The 21,649-nt window shown below is 56.9% G+C and overlaps 1 protein-coding gene across 2 annotated transcripts in view; it reads left to right on the forward strand.

Moving 5' to 3' along the window:
• Nucleotides 1-21,649, forward strand: part of MCF2L (MCF.2 cell line derived transforming sequence-like) — a 130,548-nt gene that overhangs the window by 41,022 nt on the left and 67,877 nt on the right. For both annotated transcript variants that reach the window (XM_011933916.1, XM_011933917.1), the window contains exons 2-3: nucleotides 4,611-4,694; nucleotides 14,304-14,418. In XM_011933916.1, the coding sequence (XP_011789306.1) occupies nucleotides 4,611-4,694; nucleotides 14,304-14,418 (199 nt within the window). The remainder of the gene's footprint in view (nucleotides 1-4,610; nucleotides 4,695-14,303; nucleotides 14,419-21,649) is intronic.

A 21,649-nucleotide genomic window follows, 5' to 3' on the forward strand; every position in this document is an offset into this window, starting at 1 on the left:
CCCCATCCCCCACTCCCAGTTTTCAGGATGAAATTGCCGTCAAATAAAGCAAGCTTTTGAGTCAGCTTGTAAGAGGAAGGAAGTTTGCTTCAGTCGTCTCATTTTGCTGGAACAAAGAGATCTAAAGATAGACACATAGCTCCCCTCCCCGGACTGTCTTTGCCGGGACCCTGTTTCTGTGAGGAAAACTCGGTGTAGGGGTTCACCTGTGTATCAGGTGAGCCAAGGGCACCTCTGCCCTTCCCACCCTTGGGAAGTCTCACCACGTCGGCCCCGTAGTGGCCAGAAGAGATCGGCCCTCCCAGGTGGGGCTACTGTGGTCGATGCTGGGAACGGGCAGGGGCAGGCCTGGCCACCCCCTCGTCGGTCCCACCTGCTGCCTCTGCCCACAGGGCAGGGGAATGGGCGGGGCAACCTCTGCCCAGCCTCAGACGTGAGGCCCTAACTCTCCCCTCTCAGACCTGCTGTGGGGTCATCATGGGGTCATCACTGGGGACTTGGTTGGGGTGGGGCTGGGGAGGGAGCTGGGCCTTGGGTGGCAGAGACGGGTTAGGGGCCCACCACCTCCCAGACATCCGACAGCACGGAGCCCCACGGAGGCCACGCCCGCCTGCCTGTGTCTCCTCCGGGGACCTGTCTCCTGAACCAAGTGGCCACCATCGTTCCGTGCACTTCTTAGTCTTGTGGCTGCAAAATTAAGTAGATTGGAACTTTTATAGAAATTATGATCATAAAGGGCAAATTTCCCATCATTCTTGAGTGGGTTCAAAAAACCAGGAAGAATGAAAACGTACACACGTAAATGGAAGAACGCCCAGCGCTCTGAAAATCCCAGGGCCCCGCCTGCAGAAGGCTCCGTGAAGAATGGGAGAAGGCCGACACTGCTGTGGGTCGGAGAGCGTCCGCAGGCCTTTTCAGGTTCACAGAGCGGCCGGTGACCACTTCAGATGTCGTGATATGTTAGAGTTTATTTGTATGAGCTTAGCTGTGTGCAGTTTCTGATTACGCACATGGGGAACCCTGCTTTTCAAACCCAGAATGAGGTCTAAGGACAATATTAAGAGTTTGTCCTGGCCCAAAGAGTCCAGAGGCACTGGGGGCTGCCAGCAGGTGGACACTGCAGTGCGGATGGTGGACAGGCGGTGTGGACGGTGGACAGGTGGTGTGGACGGTGGACAGGCGGTGTGGACGGTGGACAGGCGGTGTGGACGGTGGACAGGCGGTGTGGACGGTGGACACTGCAGTGCGGATGGTGCACAGGTGTTGCTTTGCCCCCCACAGGCCTGTGACGCCAGAAAGTGGGAACCCACCAGTGAGGGGTTGGGGCCTTGACATTGGATTCCACAGGATGCTCTGGGAAGGCACCCCCTCCCTTCCTCTGCTACGTTAGCAGGGACAGCTGCTGGGCCAGGCCCTGTGGTGAGGGTGGGGAACCCCAGGCATGGTCCCTGCAGCCTTGAGTGGGGGTTTGCAGGCACCCATGGAGGGTGCAGGCTGCCATGAGGGCCCCTGCCTGATGGGGAGGTGGAGAAAGGCCTCTCTGAGGTGGCATCTTGGTAGGAATTTGAGTGGGGTCGGACTGGCCACAAGCGGAGCGGCTGAGCAAGGGCCCCAGGCCCGGACCTCACCCTTCCAAGGACCTGAGTGTGTGGTAGCCCCTGGAGGGGTGGATGAGGAGCCTACAGTGGACAGCCTGTCCCAGAGGCAGCTTCACACCCACACGCACCACTCTCTCAGAATGTGGAGGGACGGCGGGCAGTGTCTGTCCATCTCTAACACACAGGAAAGACATTTGCTGTCAGCAGGGCCCCAGAGCAGGCGCCGGTAAGGTCCAGAGCCAGGTCAGGAACGCCTGAGCTCATAGGGAACAGGCCAGGCCAGACACGCCGCCTCTCAGCGCTGCCAGAACAGCGTTTGGGAGTCATGGTGGAAGTGTCCACATCAATGCCTGACTCTTGCGGTCGATGGCCTCTGAAAGTTGAGGTGCGGAGAGGAGCCACAGACATGGGCCAATGCCTCCCCGTTTGTGGCCCCAGTGAGCCTGGGCCACCAGCATCCCACGGCCATCACCAACCTTGGAACCCCCCCGTCCAAGCCGTACCCCCCGTGATGAACCTGCCAGCTCACAGTATCCACAATCTTTTTTTGTAGCCCTCAGAATTTCTAAAACTCCAGGGAGACCTTCCCCTGTGACCCTTTCCATGTCAGCGATGTGCTTCTCCTGGGGTTAGCAGGTGTTGGATTTGAGGACGGTGCCTCCTGATTTCCTCTCTGAGGCTACAGTCGCTCCTGGTGGGAGAGAAAAACTTACTGTAAAATCTGAACATCCAACTGCGCAGTCTGGGCTGCTGTCGGCTGCACCAGACGCACATTCCAGAGAGGTGTGCGCCGGTGGAAGTCACCCTGCCAGGAGCATAAAAAAGTATTTCATGCTTTACTGCTTGCCTGTTTCTTTCTCCCACAAAAGAAGCCATTGCTGACACATGGTTGCATACTGGGAACGGGTCTGTGCCCTGAACTCTCCCTGCCAGGCTCCGCACAAGGGCCTTGATATCTGCTTGGCTCTGGCAGGCCCCGTGACACTGTGTTCCCGCCACTTCCTCACCAGCACCAGGGTTGTCTCCGGCTCCGAGGCAAAGCAGTCCCGTAGCCGGCAGGGCCGCAGCCAACACGGCCCAGGAGGGGCCCCTGTGTGTTCCACTGCGTCCCGTGTTTACACTTGTTTGTCTGCAAGACTGGAAGAGCAGGATTTAAGTCTGATGCCAGGTAGATATTATCTTGTGGCCTCCGCTGGGAATTTCCAGGTACAAACACTTCTGTCCCGTATCTTCAGGCTGTTAGTGGCCTGGGTCCTCAGGTGTGGAAGAATTGAACGTTTAAGCCATTCTCAGGTCATCAGCGTGAGTCCTGTGTCTTTCAGAGAGAAATTGTGTGGATGTTCAAGACTGCACATGTGGCTGTGTGATGAGCGTGCTGGCCAGAAATCGTGTCTACTCTGTGGTCAGTGGTCAGTGTCCCCGAGGCATAGTAGCCCGGCAGCCGCTCTGTGGTCAGTGGTCAGTGTCCCCGAGGCATAGTAGCCCGGCAGCCGCTCTGTGGCACAGACCACCAGCCTGTCAGTCCACACAGCTTTCCCTGGAGGGTTTTGCTGACCTCATGCTTCCAGCTGGTGCTGGCTTCATGCTCCCGGCTGATGCTGACCCTGTGCTCCCAGCTGGTGCTGGCCCCGTGCTCCCGGCTGACGTTGGCTATGTGCTCCTGGCTGGTGCCGACACTGTGCTCCCGGCTGATGCTGGCGTAGTGCTCCTGGCTGGTACTGACCCTGTGCTCCCGGCTGATGTTGGCTATGTGCTCCCGGCTGGTGCCGACCCTGTGCTCCCAGCTGGTGCCGACCCTGTGCTCCCAGCTGGTGCTGGCCCTGTGCTCCTCCTGTGCTCCCGGCTGGTGCTGGCCCTGTGCTCCTCCTGTGCTCCCGGCTGGTGCTGGCCCTGTGCTCCTCCCATGCTCCCAGCTGGTGCTGGCCCCGTGCTCTTGGCTGGTGCTGACCTCGTGCTCCCCCATGCTCCTGGCCAGTGCTGGCCCCGTGCTCCCCCGTGCTCCCAGCTGATGCTGGCCTAGTGCTCCCGGCTGGTGCTGGCCCCGTGCTCCCCCCGTGTTCGTGGCTGGTGCTGGCCCCGTGCTCTTGGCTGGTGCTGGCCCCGTGCTCCCCCGTGCTCCCAGCTGATGCTGGCCTAGTGCTCCCGGCTGGTGCTGGCCCCGTGCTCCCCCCATGTTCGTGGCTGGTGCTGGCCCCATGCTCTTGGCTGGTGCTGACCTCGTGCTTCCAGCTCATGGTGGCCTAGTGCTCGCGGCTGGTGCTGGCCCTGTGCTCCTCCCGTGCTCCCGGCTGGTGCTGGCCCTATGCTCCTGGTTGGTACTGACCCTATGCTCCCAGCTGATGCTGGCCTAGTGCTCCCCCCGTGCTCCTGGCTGGTGCTGGCCTGGTGGCCGCAGGTGCTTCCGTGCGTCCAGACCCATCTGGAATCTGCTGGGTGGGGGGATGGGTGCGGGAGTCGACCCTGCTGTTGCCATCCTGCCTCATTTGTGTCCAGCTAATGGCAGGGCCAGGGATGTGGCACAGGCCCCCAAGGGTCCCGTGTGTGCAGAGGCAGTGCCCCATTCCGTGGTCAGGTTTTCCTCATGGGCCATAAGTTACTGCACCTGCAACAGGTGGGCAGGGGTCACCTGAACATCTTCCCCAGTGTGGGTGGGACTCAGACCAAAGGGTATTTATCCCAGGACCAGGACCAAGCCCTTTCCTGCTGCTCCCCTGCCTCCCCTCTGCCCAGGTCTCTCTCTTTGTCCTTCCCTCTCTCTGTCTGTCAGTCCCTCTCTCTGAACCTCGTATACCACACTTTCAAAATCGATGGTGAATCATTCAACACACAGCTTTTGTGCACTGAGAAACAAAGGCCTCCACGTATTGGAAACTGAAAAGCCTTTTTCCAGCCACGTGATGCCGCTCCCGTAGGTGCCTATGGATGTGCCCGTTCCGCCTGGGATTGGGTGGGCACTTGCAGGGTGAGGCAGCTTCCTGGGACTGACGCGTGCTGTCTGCTCTTTCCGTGCAGATGAAATCATGCACCAGGACATCGTCCCGCTCTGTGCTGCCGACATCCAGGACCAGCTGAAGAAGCGCTTTGCTTACCTGTCTGGTGAGTTCCAGAAGCCGGGACAGGGTGGAGAGGGAGGGGTCCGGGGCCAGGTGTGGGCTGAGCAGTCCCCACGGCCTGGTCATTCACTGCCTTGGGTCTGACCTGTGACCTGGTGGCTCTCCCCATCTCTGTGAAGTGGACAGCTCCATGCCAGTTGGCACACGGCCACTGGGAGGTGGTGGGCGGGGGAGGGTCAGGGGGACGTGGCCTGGGCACCCCTGACAGCGGCCTCCAGGGACAGATGGAGTGGGGCGTGGGTGGCCGAGCCCATGGGCCTCAGTGACCCGGAGTTCCTGCTGCATCTGGGCACCTCCCAGGCCACGCCTCTGCCCACTGTGGCCTCCAGCCCTGCGTCTGGCACACCTGTGGAGGTGGTGCCTGCAGACTTGGGGACATAGTGAGGCTCCCAGCCCCGCCGTGTGGGTGCAGCAAGGGCACCTGCAGTGAGCCTGAGCTGTGCAGACACTGTTCTTATGTGAACAAATCTGCCCAGCAGGACCCATCAGAAAAAATACATGCAATGTGTGCCCTCCCTGGGACATAAGGGTGCCCTGATGCCGAGGGCGCAATGCTCTCGGGAGCTCAGCCTCTGTCCCTCTGCATTCTCATTAGCAGCCCGGCCCCCCATCCAGGGCTGGCATGGTGGGGCCTCCGTCCCGCACCGGCACCTCCAGAGCCAGCCCACACCCCAGGCCGGGCCTTGGGGTCTGAGGGAGGCTGACTGCCAGGGGCCGAGGTGTAGCTGGCGAGTTTTACGAGACCAAAATCGAAGAGACAGCAACATCATGGCCAGAGGAGAGCTGTCCAGGGACTCGGTCCTGCTTTCCATGGCAGAGAGGCCCAGGAGGAGGAAGGATAGAAAGCAGGGGGTCTCTGGAGAACTGACAACTCCCAGGGGACAAGGGCTCCAATCCCCCGGCGTTGGGGACCAGGTGTGGTGATGACTCAGGAGAGGCGCCGTGGTTTCTGCCGGTTCCTCCTGCGTCCCCAGCCTCTCCCCGCCCCTTTCACGACTCCCAAGAGGCTCACAGCTTTGCCACCAGGAGGGCCCCGACCTGGGCCTCCAGCTTTGACCTTCCTCCAGTTGCCAGGCAGTGCCCCCACCCCAGTGGTGCCTGGGAGGGCAGAGTCCCGGGACGGCCCCAGCCACCCACCTTTTCTCAGTCGTTCCTCAGACGCCGGCCCAGGAACTCTGTGAGGGGATTTTGCAGATGAATTTAAGGCCCCAAATCAGCAACTTTAAGATCTTCCTTGGTGGGCCTGACCCAGTCGGCTAAGCCCTTAAAAGAGATGGGGCTCTTCCTGGCATGAGAGATTCCAGGTGCAGGGAGGATTTGACACAAAGGGGTTCTCTGTGTGGCCCTGAAGGAGGCAGAGGCCGCCTGAGCAGGAGAAGAGCCACCGCACGGGCAGCTGCCAGGACCCTGGGGCCTCAACGCTGCAGCTGGGAGCAGAGCTCTGCCCAGCCCCCGGGGAGCTGGAGAGCCTGGGCTCAGAGAGGATCACAGCCCGGCAGCCCCTCCACGTGGGCCCAGAGACCCTGAGCAGAGACCCACAAGCTGATAAGTGCCTGAGCCTCAGTGATCTTGGGAACCACACCAAAGCCTCCGTGGGCTCCTCTCCCTCCTGGAATATAAGCCAGAGTCCCCTGTGGCACCACTGCCCCCACCTCGTCTCCTGCCCACGCCCTGGAGGCAGGCTGCCTCCCCATCGCCCTGCCTCCCACCAACCTCGGGGCCTTTGCACGGGCGGCGCTCTCCATGCAGCGAATTTTTTCTGCAGGGCTTGTGGCTGGCCTGTCCCCTCAGGTCCTTGCTCAGAGGCATGCCCTTGGCCGTGCCCTCCCCCTCCTCGCCTGCTCTTTGCTCCGCCCCCTCGTTATACACCCTCGCGTCCTCCTGTGGGTGGCGTGGGTCCCTCGCGTCCTCCTGTGAGTGGCGTGGGTCCCTCGCGTCCTCCTGTGAGTGGCGTGGGTCCCTCGCGTCCTCCTGTGTGTGGCGTGGGTCCCTCCTGAGGGCTAGGCTTGCTCACAGCTGCCTCCCGGCTCCTAGAGGTGCCCCCAGCCTCAGAGCCACGTACAGAGGGCTCAGCCGTGGGCCCGTCTGGGGTGGGACCCCGGGCACGCCACGCTGCTCTCGGGATCCAGGTCGTAGCAGCACTACTGCGTCTGAGACGGACCGGTGTCGGCTGGAGCTTCTGCAGACGTGCGCGGATTTGGATGCAGTCTGTGGCAGCCTCGGGTCTGTAGGTCTCCAATCACCCCGTCCCCTCCTCACCGTATCCAGCACGGCTGCGTCCTGAGGCCGCGCCTGCACTCCGGGTTCCTGCCATGAAGCCCCCTCTGTGTCCTCACGACAAAGGCCGCGCACTGGGGCACGGAAACATCCGGGGTTCGTCTTTCAGGTTCCCTGGGTGTGCCCCTTCCGGAGGCTCCTTCCGGGGCGTCCTTGGTGTCCCTTGGCGTCTTCACGCAGCCACCTCACCTGCACGTCGACGTCTCCTCTTCTGCCTCAAAGCCCCTCTGCCTTTCTCCCAGGACACCCGTCGTGAGATTTAGGGCCCACCGTATAATTCATCATGGTCTCATCTTGAAAACTTTGTTACCTCTGCTGCAAAGACTTTTCCAAACAAAGTCACGTTCACAGGCTCCTGGGACAGGGAGTGGACGTGCCTTTAAGGGGCCGCCTTGGACTCGGTAAATCTGACTCCGAGGTTTGCTGTCTTGACAGCTGCCCCCAAGCGGGGCTCCCCTCCTGCCCCAGCATCACCCACATGACTCGCTCTCCCTGTGTCACTCCACCCGAAGGAAACACAGACTCCCCCACCAGCCACTCCTGCACACGTACCACCGTGGCGCTGGGCCCAGCTGGGCGAGACCCTTCCCTGTGGCTGGAGCCCACAGGTTGACGCCGCAGCCTGTTCTGTGGACTTTGGCTGAATTCGCTGGTCTCTGCATGCCTAGAATGGCTTCCATGAAGTGCCAGAGCAAAAAACTAAAGATGTCAGGAAGGAACGACTCCGAATTCTCCTTTTCAAGAGGAGACTCTGCCTTTCTTTTCCACTTGCCCTGCTAATGTCCCCTCCCTGCAGACGTCCGCGCCGGCCCTGCACTGTGTGCCGTGGAGCCAGGACTGCCCCTGTGATGTGTGTGGTCCCCTCTCTTCTGCCTCCATGATCTGTGGATGCACAGGTGCCACGCAGAGCCCCACAGCTCTGTCCAGGTCCTGAACCCAAATGAGGCAGCTTTTGAAAGGCGGCCCAGCGAGGGATGCCTACACCTCAGGGGCTCCAGACCCCCATACGCTGCTGCTCAAAGTCAGGACAAGCCGCGGAAATCACACCTGGACTCTGTGTCTGTCACCCACAGACAGCAGCTCCCAGTTCAGCCTGCGTCCCTCGTCACCCACGCCCTCTACTCACAGTGACATCTGCCCCAAAAGCACTTCGCTTCCCCCTGAAGCTACGAGACCTGCCTCCCTCCTGTCCTCTCTAGGTTTCTGAGATTTGAGGAACAAGGAATTGGGTGTAAGATCAGGAAATATCTTACATGTAAATTATTGATTATTCTCGTCCTTCCGGGCAGAGCCGCCTCCCACAAGTCAGCCGTTTGACTCTTTCTTACTGAAGGATGAGGGTTGCGGGGGGCGCATGGGTGCCCTGGACCCAGAGGCAATGGCGCGTCCCCTGGTTTGGCGGGCGGAGCAGGCCCCGAGGAGGTCGTGGGCTCAGAACTCAGTCCTTGTGTCATCCTAGAAAAGATGCTTCAACTTGCCGACCGTCAGCAAGAGCTAAAAACAGGGCTGGAGAATTTACCACTGAGGAACTTATGATCTGAAGTGAAAAACGCTGAGAACAGACTTGCCACCGGTGAAAACCACAAAGCTGAAATGGAGGCCGTGCCCAGAACGCAGAGGCCGCTTGCGCTGCGTGTCTCACCCCTGCTGCGGACGGCAGCCCCCTTCCACTGCCCAGGCAGCTCTTAGAAATCTCGTTTTGCTTTTACAGGAGTGTGGCATGGTCAGAGGCAGCCATCAGCTGTCCAGGGACCTGGATTTGACAGGATTGTTCCATCCCATGTCCAGGCAGCCCCAGGTGTGTGGAGACGGGGCAGACTTAGGAGACCCTCCCCCTGGCCTGTGCTGTCTTCCCGGGAAGAACACTGGAGACTTTCGTCTCTTCTTTCCTCACCTTCCCCAAGCGCTCGCTGCACAAGCCCCCTCCTGTCTTGCGCCTTCTCCCACCCCATTTTGGTTTGGTCCCAGCTTACATCTCATCCTGAGGATTAAGTGTGCAGCTGAACTGCAGTTCTCAGATGAGCTGCAGGACTCCAGCGTGGCACCTGCCTGGGCAGTCCTGAGAGAGGGATTCGAAGTGGGGAAGGACCCCAGAGCCTTCCTGGCACATGGTCTGAGGCTCCAGCCACCAAGTCCCAAGCTCCGTCCGCGCTCTCCACGACCCAACGGCTGCTCCAACCTGTGAGGACCGATCCGATCCTGCACTCCCTGAGGCCAACAGCTTTTTGACACCCAGGCTTCAGCCACAGACAGACGTTCCCTGCCGTGGGGGTTTGCCCTTGCTGGAGAGAAACAGAAATGGACACGGGGTCACTGGGGTGGCCCTGGGTGTTCTGCAGAGAATCAAAGTCGTGAGATGGAGACAGGAATCCTGTCAGGTTTGGGCGGAGCCGCATGTGCTTCTTTCTGGACCTGCTTCAAGGAATCCGATGGTTGCACGACCTCAAACCAGTTGCTGTGGGATAAATGTTTGTGTCCCTCCGAATTCAGATGTCGAAACCCTAACCCCGGAGGTGATGTCTGGGGAGGTGAGGCCTTTGGGGGGAGATTAGATCATGAAGGTAGAGCTCCCAGGTGGGATCAGTGCCTTTGTAAGAGGCTGAAGAAACCAGGTCTCCTTCCGCAGCGTGGCCATGCCTCGAGGAGACCTCTGTGAATGCGGAAGCCGCTGTCACCAGACACCAGGTCTCTGGGCGCCTTGATCTTGGACTTACCTGGCCAGAGCTGTGAGATAAATTTCTGTTGTTTGGGCCTCCCGGTCTGTGGTGGTTTGTTATGGCCGCCCAGGGAGACCAACAAACAACCTTGTGAAAATGTGAGTCATAAAGGGGTGGTGTTGACAATGTGAGTCACTGCCATAAACGAGTGGTGTTGACAAAGGCATCCTGTCCAGGTAGGAGCTCCGTGTGGCTAAGTAGTGTCCAGTTTCAGAAAGTGATGCCTTCTTGATGTCATCTTCACACTGACAGAAGGTTTTTATTTAGTTCTTATTTTAAGATTCTTCTGCCCGACAGTTAACTTAGCATACAGATATCGTAGTAAATTAACCACATGAATGCTTTCATTCCTAAGCAGCTCATGTGGGTGAGTTTCTAAAGCCATGTTTGGGCCGATGCATCACTCAAGGGGGAGTCCCTAAGATGCATCATGTCCATGGAGAAAACGAAGCAGGACACGTGTGAGTCGTCACACCCTTGGTCACCTGGCTTGGCCATCGCACACGCCTCCTGCCCAGGATGTGTGTGCGTGTGTGACAAAGTCCCCTAGACTGGGTGGTTTAAGCCACAGGAGTTTATTTCTCTTGGTTCTGGGGCGGGAAGTCCCGGATGAAGGCACCGGCAGATGTGCTGCCTGGTGAGGGCTCACTTCCTGATTGACAGACTGCTGCCTTCTCACTGTCCTCATGTGGCCCGGCGAGCAGAGCAAGCCCACAGAATCCTATTCACGGGAGCCCCACTCCCACAGCCTCCTCACCTCCCACAGGCCCCACCTCCCAGCACTGCCTGCCTGGGGTTAGCATTTCAACACATGAATTCAGGGGAAGACAAATATCCAATCCGTAACAGTGTATATGTGTAGATGTGTGTGTATAGATGTGTGTATGTGTAGTGGGTGTGTGTGTGCATGTGTAGCTGTGTATGTGTAGATGTGTGTATGTGTAGTGGGTGTGCATGTGTAGATGTGTGTATGTATAGTGTGTAGATGTGTGTATGTATAGATATGTGTATGTGTAGATGTGTACTATGTGTGCATGTGCATGTGTAGCTGTGTATGTGTAGAGGTATGTGTAGTGTGTATATGTGTGTACATGTAGTGTGTGTGCGTGTGCATGTGTAGATGTATGTGCAGATGTGTATGTATAGATGTGTGTATGTGTAGATGTATGTGTAGTGTGTGTGCGTATGCATGCGTAGCTGTGTGTGTAGCATGTTTATGTGTGTATGTGTAGCTGTGTATGTGTAGATGGGTATATGTGTAGTGTGTAGATGTGTGTATGTGTAGCTGTGTATGTGTAGATGGGTATATGTGTAGTGTGTAGATGTATGTGTAGTGTGTATATGTGTATGTATAGTGTGTGTGTGCATGTGTAGATGTGTGTATGTGTAGATATGTGTAGATGTATGTGTAGTGGGTGTGCATGTGCATATGTAGCTGTGTATGTGTAGATGTGTGTATGTGTAGTGTGTATATGTGTGTACGTGTGCATGTGTAGCTGTGTATACACAGCTAGATGTGTAGCGTGTATGCATGTGCATGTGTAGCTGGGTATCTATGTATGGTAGCTGTGTATGTGTGTGTAGCTGTGTATGTGTGTATCCATGTGTGTATGTGTAGGTGTGTATGTACATGTATGTGTACATATATGCGTATGTGTGTAGCTGTGTATGCATGTGTGCATAGGTGTGTGTCTAGCTGTATATGTAGCTCTGTATCTGTGTATAGCTGTGTATGTATGTGTATCTGTGTTTATAGGTAGCTGTGTGTGTAGCTGTGTGTCTGTACATGTGTATATGCATGTATGTGTGTATATGTGCATATATGTGTGTATAGGTAGCTCTGTGTAGCTGTGTGTGTGTGTTCGTGTAGCTGTGTGTGTATTAAACTGAGCGTGTATCTCACATTAAAGCAAGATCCCATAGGAACCATACTTCTTTCTGGTGATGGGGATGAGAGGGAGTTGCACCTGCCTTCCACCCCTAGCGAGTGGGTGCAGGCCCAGTTGCTTGAGTGTGAGAGTTCACGTGCAGGTGTGACAGGTCTCAGCCAGGACAGTGGTTCTTGGACGTGGGTGGGGACCAGAAGCTGTCCCTGGTGCCATGTGGCGGGGTGCTATTCTGAACCAAAGAGGAGCTTCTGAGCCCTCTGTCCTCTGCGGCATTCAGTCGGCCTCCAGTTACTAGGCCAGGTGCAGACGCAGAAGTAGAGCTTGTTCTTGGTGCCATTGGCCCTGCAGGGTGCTGGCACTGCCCACCTTGGTGGGGATGGTTTCTCAAGAGAGGGACTCTGCCCCCAGCTCTGCGTCCAGCGGTGTTTGGCTGCCTCATAACCTGCAGGTACGGGAGCTTTGGTGCCTGCTTTTCAATCTCAGTGGACAGGCTGGGATTTCCACTCCTGACTTGGGAAGAAAGAACAGGGTTTTTGCTTTCCATTGAGGCTGCGGTGGAGCACAGAGAGTTCGGAGATATCCAGGGTAGCAGCAGCTTGAGACCAGCACCAGCAACCCCCTCAACCAGGCTGTGCGGCCCAGGTCAGGCCCCCGGGCGATTTCAGCTCTGGGGTCACCTGGCCCCCATCCTCTCCCCTGGGCAGCTGGAGGCTGCCTTTAATGGCAACCGAAAAGTTGCCACGAGCTCCTGATCGTTGTGGTAGGTACTGCGTGAAGCTGAGACATGCGTGAGCCACATCCCAGGGGGCTTTGAGCCCCCACCGTGGCGGCGGCTGAGGGAAGGCTTGTCACACTCGCTCAGGAGGACACCGGGCTTCAGTGTTCACTCAGCAGCCTCTTATCATTGGGATCGAGGAATTTTCTGAGAGGAAGTGAGAATTAACAATGATGAAAGGTTTGTGGGTGAGTGACAGGCATGTTCTGCTAAGGACTGCATGGGACATTGTGCGCTGCCAGAGACGGGGGCAGAGGTCAAGAGCCCTCAAGGGCTGGGAGAGTTCAGAGGGCAGAAGTCATCAGAGCACAGCGGAGCCAGACCCAGCAGCCGCCTTCGCATTCAGGGGCTTCGTTAGGATCCAGCATTGCAGGGACTGAGCTGTCCCAGGTGAAGGGGAGGCCATCACGGTGCGTGGACGCCCCTCGGCTCAGCCCTTTAAGAGGCTCGGCAGCTGGGATGGGCTTGAGGCATGAGCCCTCAAAGGAGGTTAGGAAGGAGCTAGGGAGAAAAGATATGTTCGTGTGACGTGCTGGCCGAGGTGAGAACAGTCGTGTCAGATAATGAGTCACGTCCCATTGAGGGGTGCTGACAAGGGCTGGACAGGCTCTCAGGAGGCGGCCACAGAGCTCTGTGCTGAGGAGACACCCACAGGGAATGTCGCAGGCCCAGCGTCCCAGGATCACTGGATGGTAAAAGCTGCCCTCCCTGGCTCCTGGCATGGCTGGGCTTGGCCAAGACCCAGAAGCAGACGTTCCGGAAGCTGGAGGCGGTGGCTGTGGGGGGTGCAAGGCAGCGGTGGACTGTTGCTGTTAAGAGACAAAGCTGTGGTTGTCGCAGGCTGTGTGCACCCTGGGTCTTCTCTGTGAGGACATGGATGAGGGACGGCGAACTCACCATTATCTGTTCTCCATTAAAAGCTACCCTAGACTTTGTTCGCTTGAAACAGCCCGATTTTACGGATTTATTCTTCATTTAGTGGCTCAGGAGTTCCAAAGGGCTCAGCCAGGCGATTCTTCACTCCATGGGGCACTGACTGGGTCCTTCACTCAGCTGTGTCCTCCTGCGGGGCGGGCTGGAAGGTCCTGGGGGCTGCCGTCCCACACCCCCACCTCCCTGCCCTTTCACAAAGCCCCCCCTCAGCCCTCGGTGCTGGGCCTCCTCAGAGCAGGTGGATGCTGGGTGGTGGAACCACCTCTCCGATGACCGTGGGGCATGAGAGGGCAGCTGCAGTGTCCTGAGTCCCAAGTTCACTTCCGCTGAGTCCTGTGGGCAAAACAGGTCACAAGGCTGGACCCCGGCTCGGGGGAGAGAAATAGATTCTGTCCGGCCAAGGCGGCGAGGCAGGGTCAGTAGCCGGCTCCAGCAGGCAGACCTGGAGCCCGGCCTGTGGGACTCCAAAGTCAATGTTCAAATGGAGCCCTTTGAAATTGAATTGCTTAAAAGGCGGCAACGTCAGAGAAGCTGGACGATACCCACCAACAGCACAGTTAAGCAGGTTATTAGGGCACATAGACGTGGAATATTATGCAGTATTTAAAATAATGGTTACATTGTTTAAAAACATGGAAACAGTTTGTTCTCGGGGTTAGGAAGGAGGCAGGAGACAAGCTTCTCTATCCAGTGTCATCTCAACAAGGTTAAAAAAGCCCAGAGAAAAAGGCTTGGAAGGAAACACACTGAATTGTCATGGTAGCTGTCCCAGGGTGGCCAAGATAATGGGTAATTGTCTAAATTCACGTCACTTTTGTGTACTTTCCAAATATTTTCTTCAAGCAGCACACATTTCTTTCAAATAAAAATTATGTAACAATGAAGAACATGCCTCAGTTTTAACTGAAATACCGGGTGCTGATGGAAACGGGCCAACATCCATGGAGTCCTCGGGGGCCGTGGAGCCCTCGGCTAAGTGTCTGCCTCTGGTCTCTCCCCAGGTGGGCGGGGGCAGGACGGAAGCCCGGTCATCACCTTCCCTGACTACCCGGCCTTCAGCGAGATCCCGGACAAGGAGTTCCAGAATGTCATGACCTACCTCACCAGCATCCCCAGGTGCGTGCGCTCCGAGCCTGGCAGACACTGTGGTTTGGGGCAGAGTCTGAGGTTTCACCATCGTGGGGTCCCCGCAACTATGGGATGAAGCAGAGTCTCTGTGAGATTTCCCCGTCGTGGGGTCCCTGTGAATGTGGGTCGGGGCAGAGCCCCCCATGATTGTGGGACAGGGCAGAGTCTCTGAGGTTTCACCATGGGGGGGTCCCCGTGACTGCGGGATGAATTAGGGTCTGTGGGAGCCATCGTTGCGTTCCCTGTGGCTTTGCTGAGGGGTTAGAGCTTTGTCAGCATCATGGCTCTGAGGAGCTCAGGAGTCTGCCTCAGAGTTGATCTGGGGTCCGAATCCAACCTTTCCACTCCAAGCTGCTGTTCTTTCCTGTGTTATCACCTGGAGGCTCAGCTGCTCAGCAGTCGGGATCTGGCTTAGCCTGGGCACTGCTTTTCTCCCGCGTAAACTGTCACTGCGCATGCCTGTGTGATCAGCAGAGTTCTGGTGCAAGGGTTCTGTGTTCTTCATGCCGCAGAGGCCATCTGCACGGGGCCTGATGCTCGTGGGAACAGAGCCCGTCCACGTGGCCTCTCTGTGGTGTGGTCAGGACCTGGGGGCGTGGCCGCCTCCTGCCCTTTCCAGGAGAGAACTGACCCCAGAGGTACCAGAAAATCGGGTTAGCAAAAATGGTTCCCTCAGGCTGCAGTTTTTTTGTTCCAGGCATAGCTGGGTCCCCGTCCTCTGAAAAGGTAGGGAGTCCAGTTCTGTGTCTTCCCAGCGGCCGGCGGGAGAGCAGCGTCAGGCCCGTGAGCTGCAGGCTGACCTGGGGGGGCACCACGGGGGTCTCGCATCTGCTGCGGTAACCCCAGCCACCAGGAAGATGCTGGGAACGTCAGCCACACACCAGGCAGTGTAGCTGCTGCTTCCATTTGGGGTATAGTGAACCACACACCAAGTAAAAACAGAAATGTCCTTAAATGTGGCATCTGTATCCCTCGCATTACATAAGGTGACAAAGCAGAGGAGGCGTTTAACCGTCAGCGTGAAAGTGTGGCCGCGGCCATTACCGTGAAGGTTCTCCTTCATTCTTCAGTCTTTGAAGACAACAGCGCACTGGGCCTGGTAACTGAGAGCTCAGCACATCGGCCTGACCTGGAAAACAGCACGTAGATCCCCTGATAAATGTCACGTAACCACCAGTTGGCAGCAGCCAGCCTCTGCAGTAATGCCTTGAGGAGAGGGAGAGCGGTGGGCACCTCTGTCCACTTGGCGGGTAGAGGTGGGAGCTGGCGGAGCAGGGAGCTTGTGAGCCTTTCAGGGGCAGGACATCTTGGTGGGCAGAAAGAAGGGGGCTCGTGGCCAGCTATGGTCAAAGGCCTGGACATGGCAGTGTCCTGGTAACCCCAAATCACTGTGTGTTGGGTTTGTGGTTCTGACCTCGGTCTCTTGTCTTTTGTGAGAATCTTGCACCCACAATGCGCCAGGCTCTGCTGGCTGAGCTGAGTGCATGGAGAAGGGGCTGGGTCTCGGGCCAAGTGGCCGAGTTCCCTGAGGGCTGATGGGACCGGCTTGGTGGGGCAAGGCTGTGATGCTGCAGGTGGTTTCCCCACATTCCTCCCTGGTTCTCAGTTGCACTGTGGCAGGAAGGCAGTTATTAAGCCCATGTTATAGATGAGGCTTAATAACGGGGTGATGGCTGGAGAAAGTGGATGGCTGGGCAGGCGAGCGCCTGAAGGCTCAGACCCATGGCCGTACCCCGAGGACAGGGCTCCAGGTGTGCTGTGGCGAGAGGGTGTCCTTGGAGAGGGTGGTGATCTCCAAGCCTCTAGGCCTGTGTCTGTCACCTGCACAGGAGGAAGGGCCTGTGCCCCAGGGGACGGCCGGCCTGGCAGGTACATCCGCCCCCTGATGGCGCCTCCCGGCATGGGGCTAAATGAGATTCTGTGGTGTCCACACTGAATGCTGACTGGTCAGACTCATTCTCAGAAGTCAGGGCTGTTGTCAGTGCTTGCTACTTGGAGCCATGAGCTGGGGTGTCTCCTGTTCGTTGAACCTTCCTGTCTCTTTTGTCTTAGAAACTTCATGGAGTCCCTTAGCTACCCACATCCCTTTTCTTGAGATTTTCTAGCATCTGCAGTGCTCAGAGGCCACCCATCAAGACCATAAGAGTGTGGTACGCGACACATGTTCATATGTGCACACTGCTGTTTATGCAGTGTTCTGGAACCTTCCACAGCCCCCTTGCGGCTGCCCCACTTCTCTGTCTGCTTCTTCTCCTGAGATTCAGGAATCTCAGATGGGTCCAGACTCCCGCAGGACAAGACCCACTCAGCCATCTCGGTAGATTGTGCCTCTGTGAGCCGCACAGCCTGGTCTGGCTGAAGGTGGCTGGAGCGCAGGCCCAGTCCCCGCTGTGGACACGCGGGCCCCGGGATCCCCAGTGGCAGCTCCATGGATCTCCACTATTCACCTGTGTATGGAAACTCAGGTTTTCTGGTCACACTTAGATTATAAAAAGTGGAAGAGGCCTTTTATATCACCAGATGGTCTAAATCAGATCCTGGAAATGCCAGCTTCGTTCAGCCCTGAGCAGCACTGCTGACCGTGGAGCTGTTTCCCCCACTGGACTCAGTGTGGGTGTCTGAGTGTGTGGGGTGAGTGTGTGGTGTGTGTAGTGTGAACGTGTGGCGTGTCTGTGTGGTGTGAGTGTGTGTAATGTGAGCCTGTGGTGTGTGTGGGGTGTGTGGTATGTGTGTGGTGTGTGGGTTGAGTGGGGTGTGTGTAGGATGAGTGTGTGGGGTGAGTGTGGGGTGTGTGGAGTGTGTGTGAGTGTACGTGTGCATTCTACCCACGTTTCCTTCCCTGTGTGGTATGTATGTAATGTGAGCATGTGGCGTGTGTGGGGTGAGTGTGGGGTGTGTGGGGTGTGAGGTGTGTGTGGCGTGTGTGGGGTGAGTGTGTGGGGTGAGTGTGGGGTGTGTGGGGGGTGTGTGGAGTGTGTGGTATGTGTGGCCTGAGCGGGGTGTGTGGTGTGTGGCGTATGTGAAGTATGTGGGATGTGTCTGGGGTGAGTGTGGTGTGGGGGGTGTGGGGTGTGTGTGGGGTGTGAGGTGTGTGTGGAGTATGTGTGTGGTGTGTAGGGGTGGGTGTGGGGTGTGTGGGGTGTGTGGTGTGAATGTGAGTGTATGCGTGCATTCCACCCACGTTTCCTTTCTCCCGTGTGCTGTGTGTGTAGTGAACCTGTGGCATGTGTGGTGTGTGTGGCGTGTGTGGACTATGGCATGTGTGTGGGGTGTGTGTGAGCGCGAGTGTACGCGTGCATTCCACCCACGTTTCCTTTCTTCCCGGGTAGGTCTCGTCAGTATCAGACCCAATGCTCCCTTTCTATGTGGAAATAAAACTCTCTGATAACAAAACCCAACCCGTGTGAATTTGGGAGGACGCCCGTGTGCCCTGATCAGAAGGACCACAGAAGGGACGCGGCGGGCCTGTAAGAGCCACCTGTCCCCTGGCTCTCCCGGCGTCCTAGGCGCAGCAGCCGCGGCAGCTCCCTGGATTTCTGTGAGCACGGGGGCCGCGGGCGTGCTGTGCGGACCCTTTGCCTCCAGGGTGTTGCCACTGAGCGTGTCCTTCCTGAAAGAGTGAACAATTCTTGACACATTTCTAAGGGAAATCTTCTTCCTAAGGGCATCTAAGGGATGCCGCCTTGAGCAGTGCAGAGTGTGTTAAAAACGTGGGGGTCAAGCACGGCCTCTGCAGATAAAACCAGGGTCCCCACAAGCCTTGCAGGTGCAGCTTGGCGGAGGGGACCGTCCCAGAGGAAGTCTCTGCATCCCTGGCGAGCAAAACTGCCAGGCTAGTGACAAGGAGGAGACCTGCCCGCGGCGCCCTGAGGGTGCTGTGCCCTGGGAAGTACCCTCTGCAGGGGACCCTCTTCCCAAGGAGGGGGCGGCCTGCCCTCTGCTGGAGACGCGGGGCATTGCGGCTCGGTCCTGGGACATCCCCAGGAGACAGTGAGGGCGGGGAGCTTGGACCTTTTCTTCCAGGAGAAGGTGGGCGAGACCCTGGCACAGGCCACTCCCCAGCAGGCAGTTTGCAGACAGCTGCACAGCCAGCACGTTCTTTCAGTGGGAAGAAGTGAAATTGACCAGGCCTGTTCTTTCGAATGTCAATGCAAATTAAATGGAAAATCTCTCATGAAGGCTGCTTTTAAGGAGTTTCAACTGTTACATTCTAAACCAAGCATCACTGCCATCAATTTAGAAAGAATGTTGTATCCTAACTGTACCTCTCCTTCTGTTTTCATATGCAAATGCCAGCTGTCTTAATTTAAGCACTACATCTGAATATTAGACTGAAATAGACAGGTTTGCCCCGAATGGTTTGGGCCACCTGTTAATAGAAGAAATCAAGTTCTTGGTCCTTGGAAAGACGACTCACCAGGGCGAAGGGGTGGCCTCGTGCTTTGCCAACTCAGGTGTCTGCTGATGCCCGATGTGGGCCCTGCGTATTGGGGATGTCGGGCTTTGGGCTGTCACGTTTGTCAGAGGGCAGATTCGGATCTCCGAAAACCCTATAGCCCTTCCTGTTCCTAATGGTGCTCAATTTAAGCAACATCGGCCAGGCCTTGGTAGACGCCAGGGTCTCAGAGAGGCGATAGAGACCAGTGACAAGCAGATTCCAGACCCTGTATGGCTCCCTTAGAGCCACGTGGGCTGGGGAGGAGATGCAGAGGTAGATGCGTCAGACCTGTGTGTCCAGGCACTGCTTGCTGAGAAGTCTCAGTGGTCAGTGCACACTGGGAACACGACAGCAAATAAGCAGAGAAAATTGTGCTGCTGAGACAATATGTCAGCTGTGGAGGGCTCACAGGGCAGCGGGGCTGTGGGAAAACAGTGAGAGAGAGACAAAAAGAGAGAGACAGAGACAGACAGAGACAGACAGTGAGAGACAGGAGAGACAGAGAGAAAGAGATAGAGACAGGGAGACAGAGAGTGAGAGACAGAGACAGAAAGATAGAGACAGAGACAGACAAAGAGACACAGAGAGACAGAGATAGAGAAACAGAGACAGAGACAGAAAGATAGAGACAGAGATAGACAAAGAGACACAGACAGAGATAGAGAAACAGAGATAGAGACAGAGAGAGACAGAAAGAGAGACAGAGACAGGGAGAGACAAAGAAAGAAAGAGACAGAGGAAGAGACAGAGAGACAGAAAGAGAACCAGAGAAAGAGACAGAGACAGGGACAGGGAGAGACAGAGATGGAGAAAGAGAGCATGAGGGAAGCAGAGGGCGGGGGCGGCAACATCACCGTGGACAAAGAACTTAATGTAAACTGGGAAGCAGTCATCACAGAGACACCAGGAGGGAGCCAGCCTGAGTTGGGGGGACAGTCAGAGAGACCCCAGGAGAGAGCCAGTGGCATCTTTGGGGCAGCGAAGGCACCAGGGGGCAGGACAGAGTGCCGGGGAGTCAGGGGCTGTAGGGACAGAGTCTGGGAGGTGAGACAGGGTGTGTGGAGCCTTTTTTGAGGGGCTGTGTTTTCTGTGAAGTGGGTGCCAAGGAGTTCATGACCTGCCAGAATGCAGGGTGGAGGGAGGAGCTGGGAGATGGGGAGGAGGGTGGCAGCCCTCAGAGAAGGTGCGAGGTGGGGAGCTTGGGGCTTGCTGGAGGAGCAGTGTGGAAGGAATTCACTGAAGCTGATGATGACGCTTATTTTCCCTGGGCCTGGCTCAAAGCTCCCAGCTCCTTGGAGGTAGGGACTCCATCTACCAGCCAGCTTGCCAGGACAGAGGTCATGTTCAGCCCATGAGAGGCATGTACACATACGGATGCACACATGCACCCACACAGACTTGCATATGCCACACACACACAGATACACACAGGCATGCGGGCACTCACACACAGAGACACACCCACACACGTACAAATGCTCACAAGCACAGACCTGCACACACCACACACGGCCCCCCACCACACACACAGATGCACACAGGCATGTGGACACTCACACACAGACACACCCACACACGTGTACAGATGCACACAGGCATGCGCCTGCTGACACCACACATGCCACACACACAGGCGTGGCACTCACACCACACACACAGAGACATACCGGCCATGAGGGATCAGCCCCCAGGATCCAAACACCTTCCATCAGCCCCCCCCCCCCGCAGCATTGGGGATTACAATTCAACATGAGGCTTGAGCAGGGACAAATATCCAAACTATATGTCACACACACACACACACAGACATGCAGGTACTTGTGCACTTACACAGATGTGCATGTGTATAACCACACACACACACACACACATAGACATGCAGGTGCATGCAACCCCCCCAGACCTGCACATGTACACACCACATGCATGTGCAGTTTGTGTGGACTGTATGGGGAGGGTGCGTGTGGGACGGAACAGAAACACGAATGTAATCATTAGGCTCCCAGGCAAGAGGAGAGTCCTCCTATCTCGCTGATTCTAAGATGAGCACCTGGCGCCAGCTCGGCTTGTCGTCCCCCTGCGGTGACCCGAGCACCCTGTCCTGCCTTCTGAGCTGGAGGGCAGCTGGACCCCAGCCCTTGGAAGAGCCCCGCTTCTCGCTGTGGGTGTAATTTCCTATTGAACTTTGAATTGGCTTTTGAATATAAGGACAGGAAGTGTCTGTGAGCGTGTGTGAGGGTGCTAAACAATTTAATACGTGTGCATTAAAAAGTGAAGCTTCCGCTTCGCCTCCTGCTCCCCCACAGCTAACTGTGGAGCTGCATTGGGGTGCCCCCCGGCTGTTCATCCGCGTGTGGTGGGGCAGCACGGGACATACCGCTTTGCAGCTGCTCCTGTTCAGCGGTGTGCCGTGGTGCCCTTCTACCTGGGTGCCATTTGCTGCCGCCTTTCATTTTATATGTATATTTTTTATGTTTTGAGACAGGGTCTTGCTCTGTCACCCAGGCTGGAGTGCAGTGGCAGGATCTCAGCTCACTGCCGCCTCAACCTCCTGGGCCCAGGCTTCCTCCTGCCTCAGTCTCCTGAGTAGCTGAGACTGCAGGCATGAGCCACCAGCAATTTGGGTATTTTCTATAGAAATGGAGTCTCGCCGTGTTGCCCAGGCTGATCTTGAATTCTTGGGTTCAAGTGATCTACCCACCCTCGCCTCCGAAGTGCTGGGATTACAGGTGTGAGCCACTGCGCCCGGCTGTGCCTCAAGGCTTCCTGGCCCCTGTGATG

This window comes from Colobus angolensis, unplaced genomic scaffold (assembly GCF_000951035.1).
Source record: "Colobus angolensis palliatus isolate OR3802 unplaced genomic scaffold, Cang.pa_1.0 Scaffold13, whole genome shotgun sequence".
NCBI lineage: Eukaryota > Metazoa > Chordata > Mammalia > Primates > Cercopithecidae > Colobus > Colobus angolensis.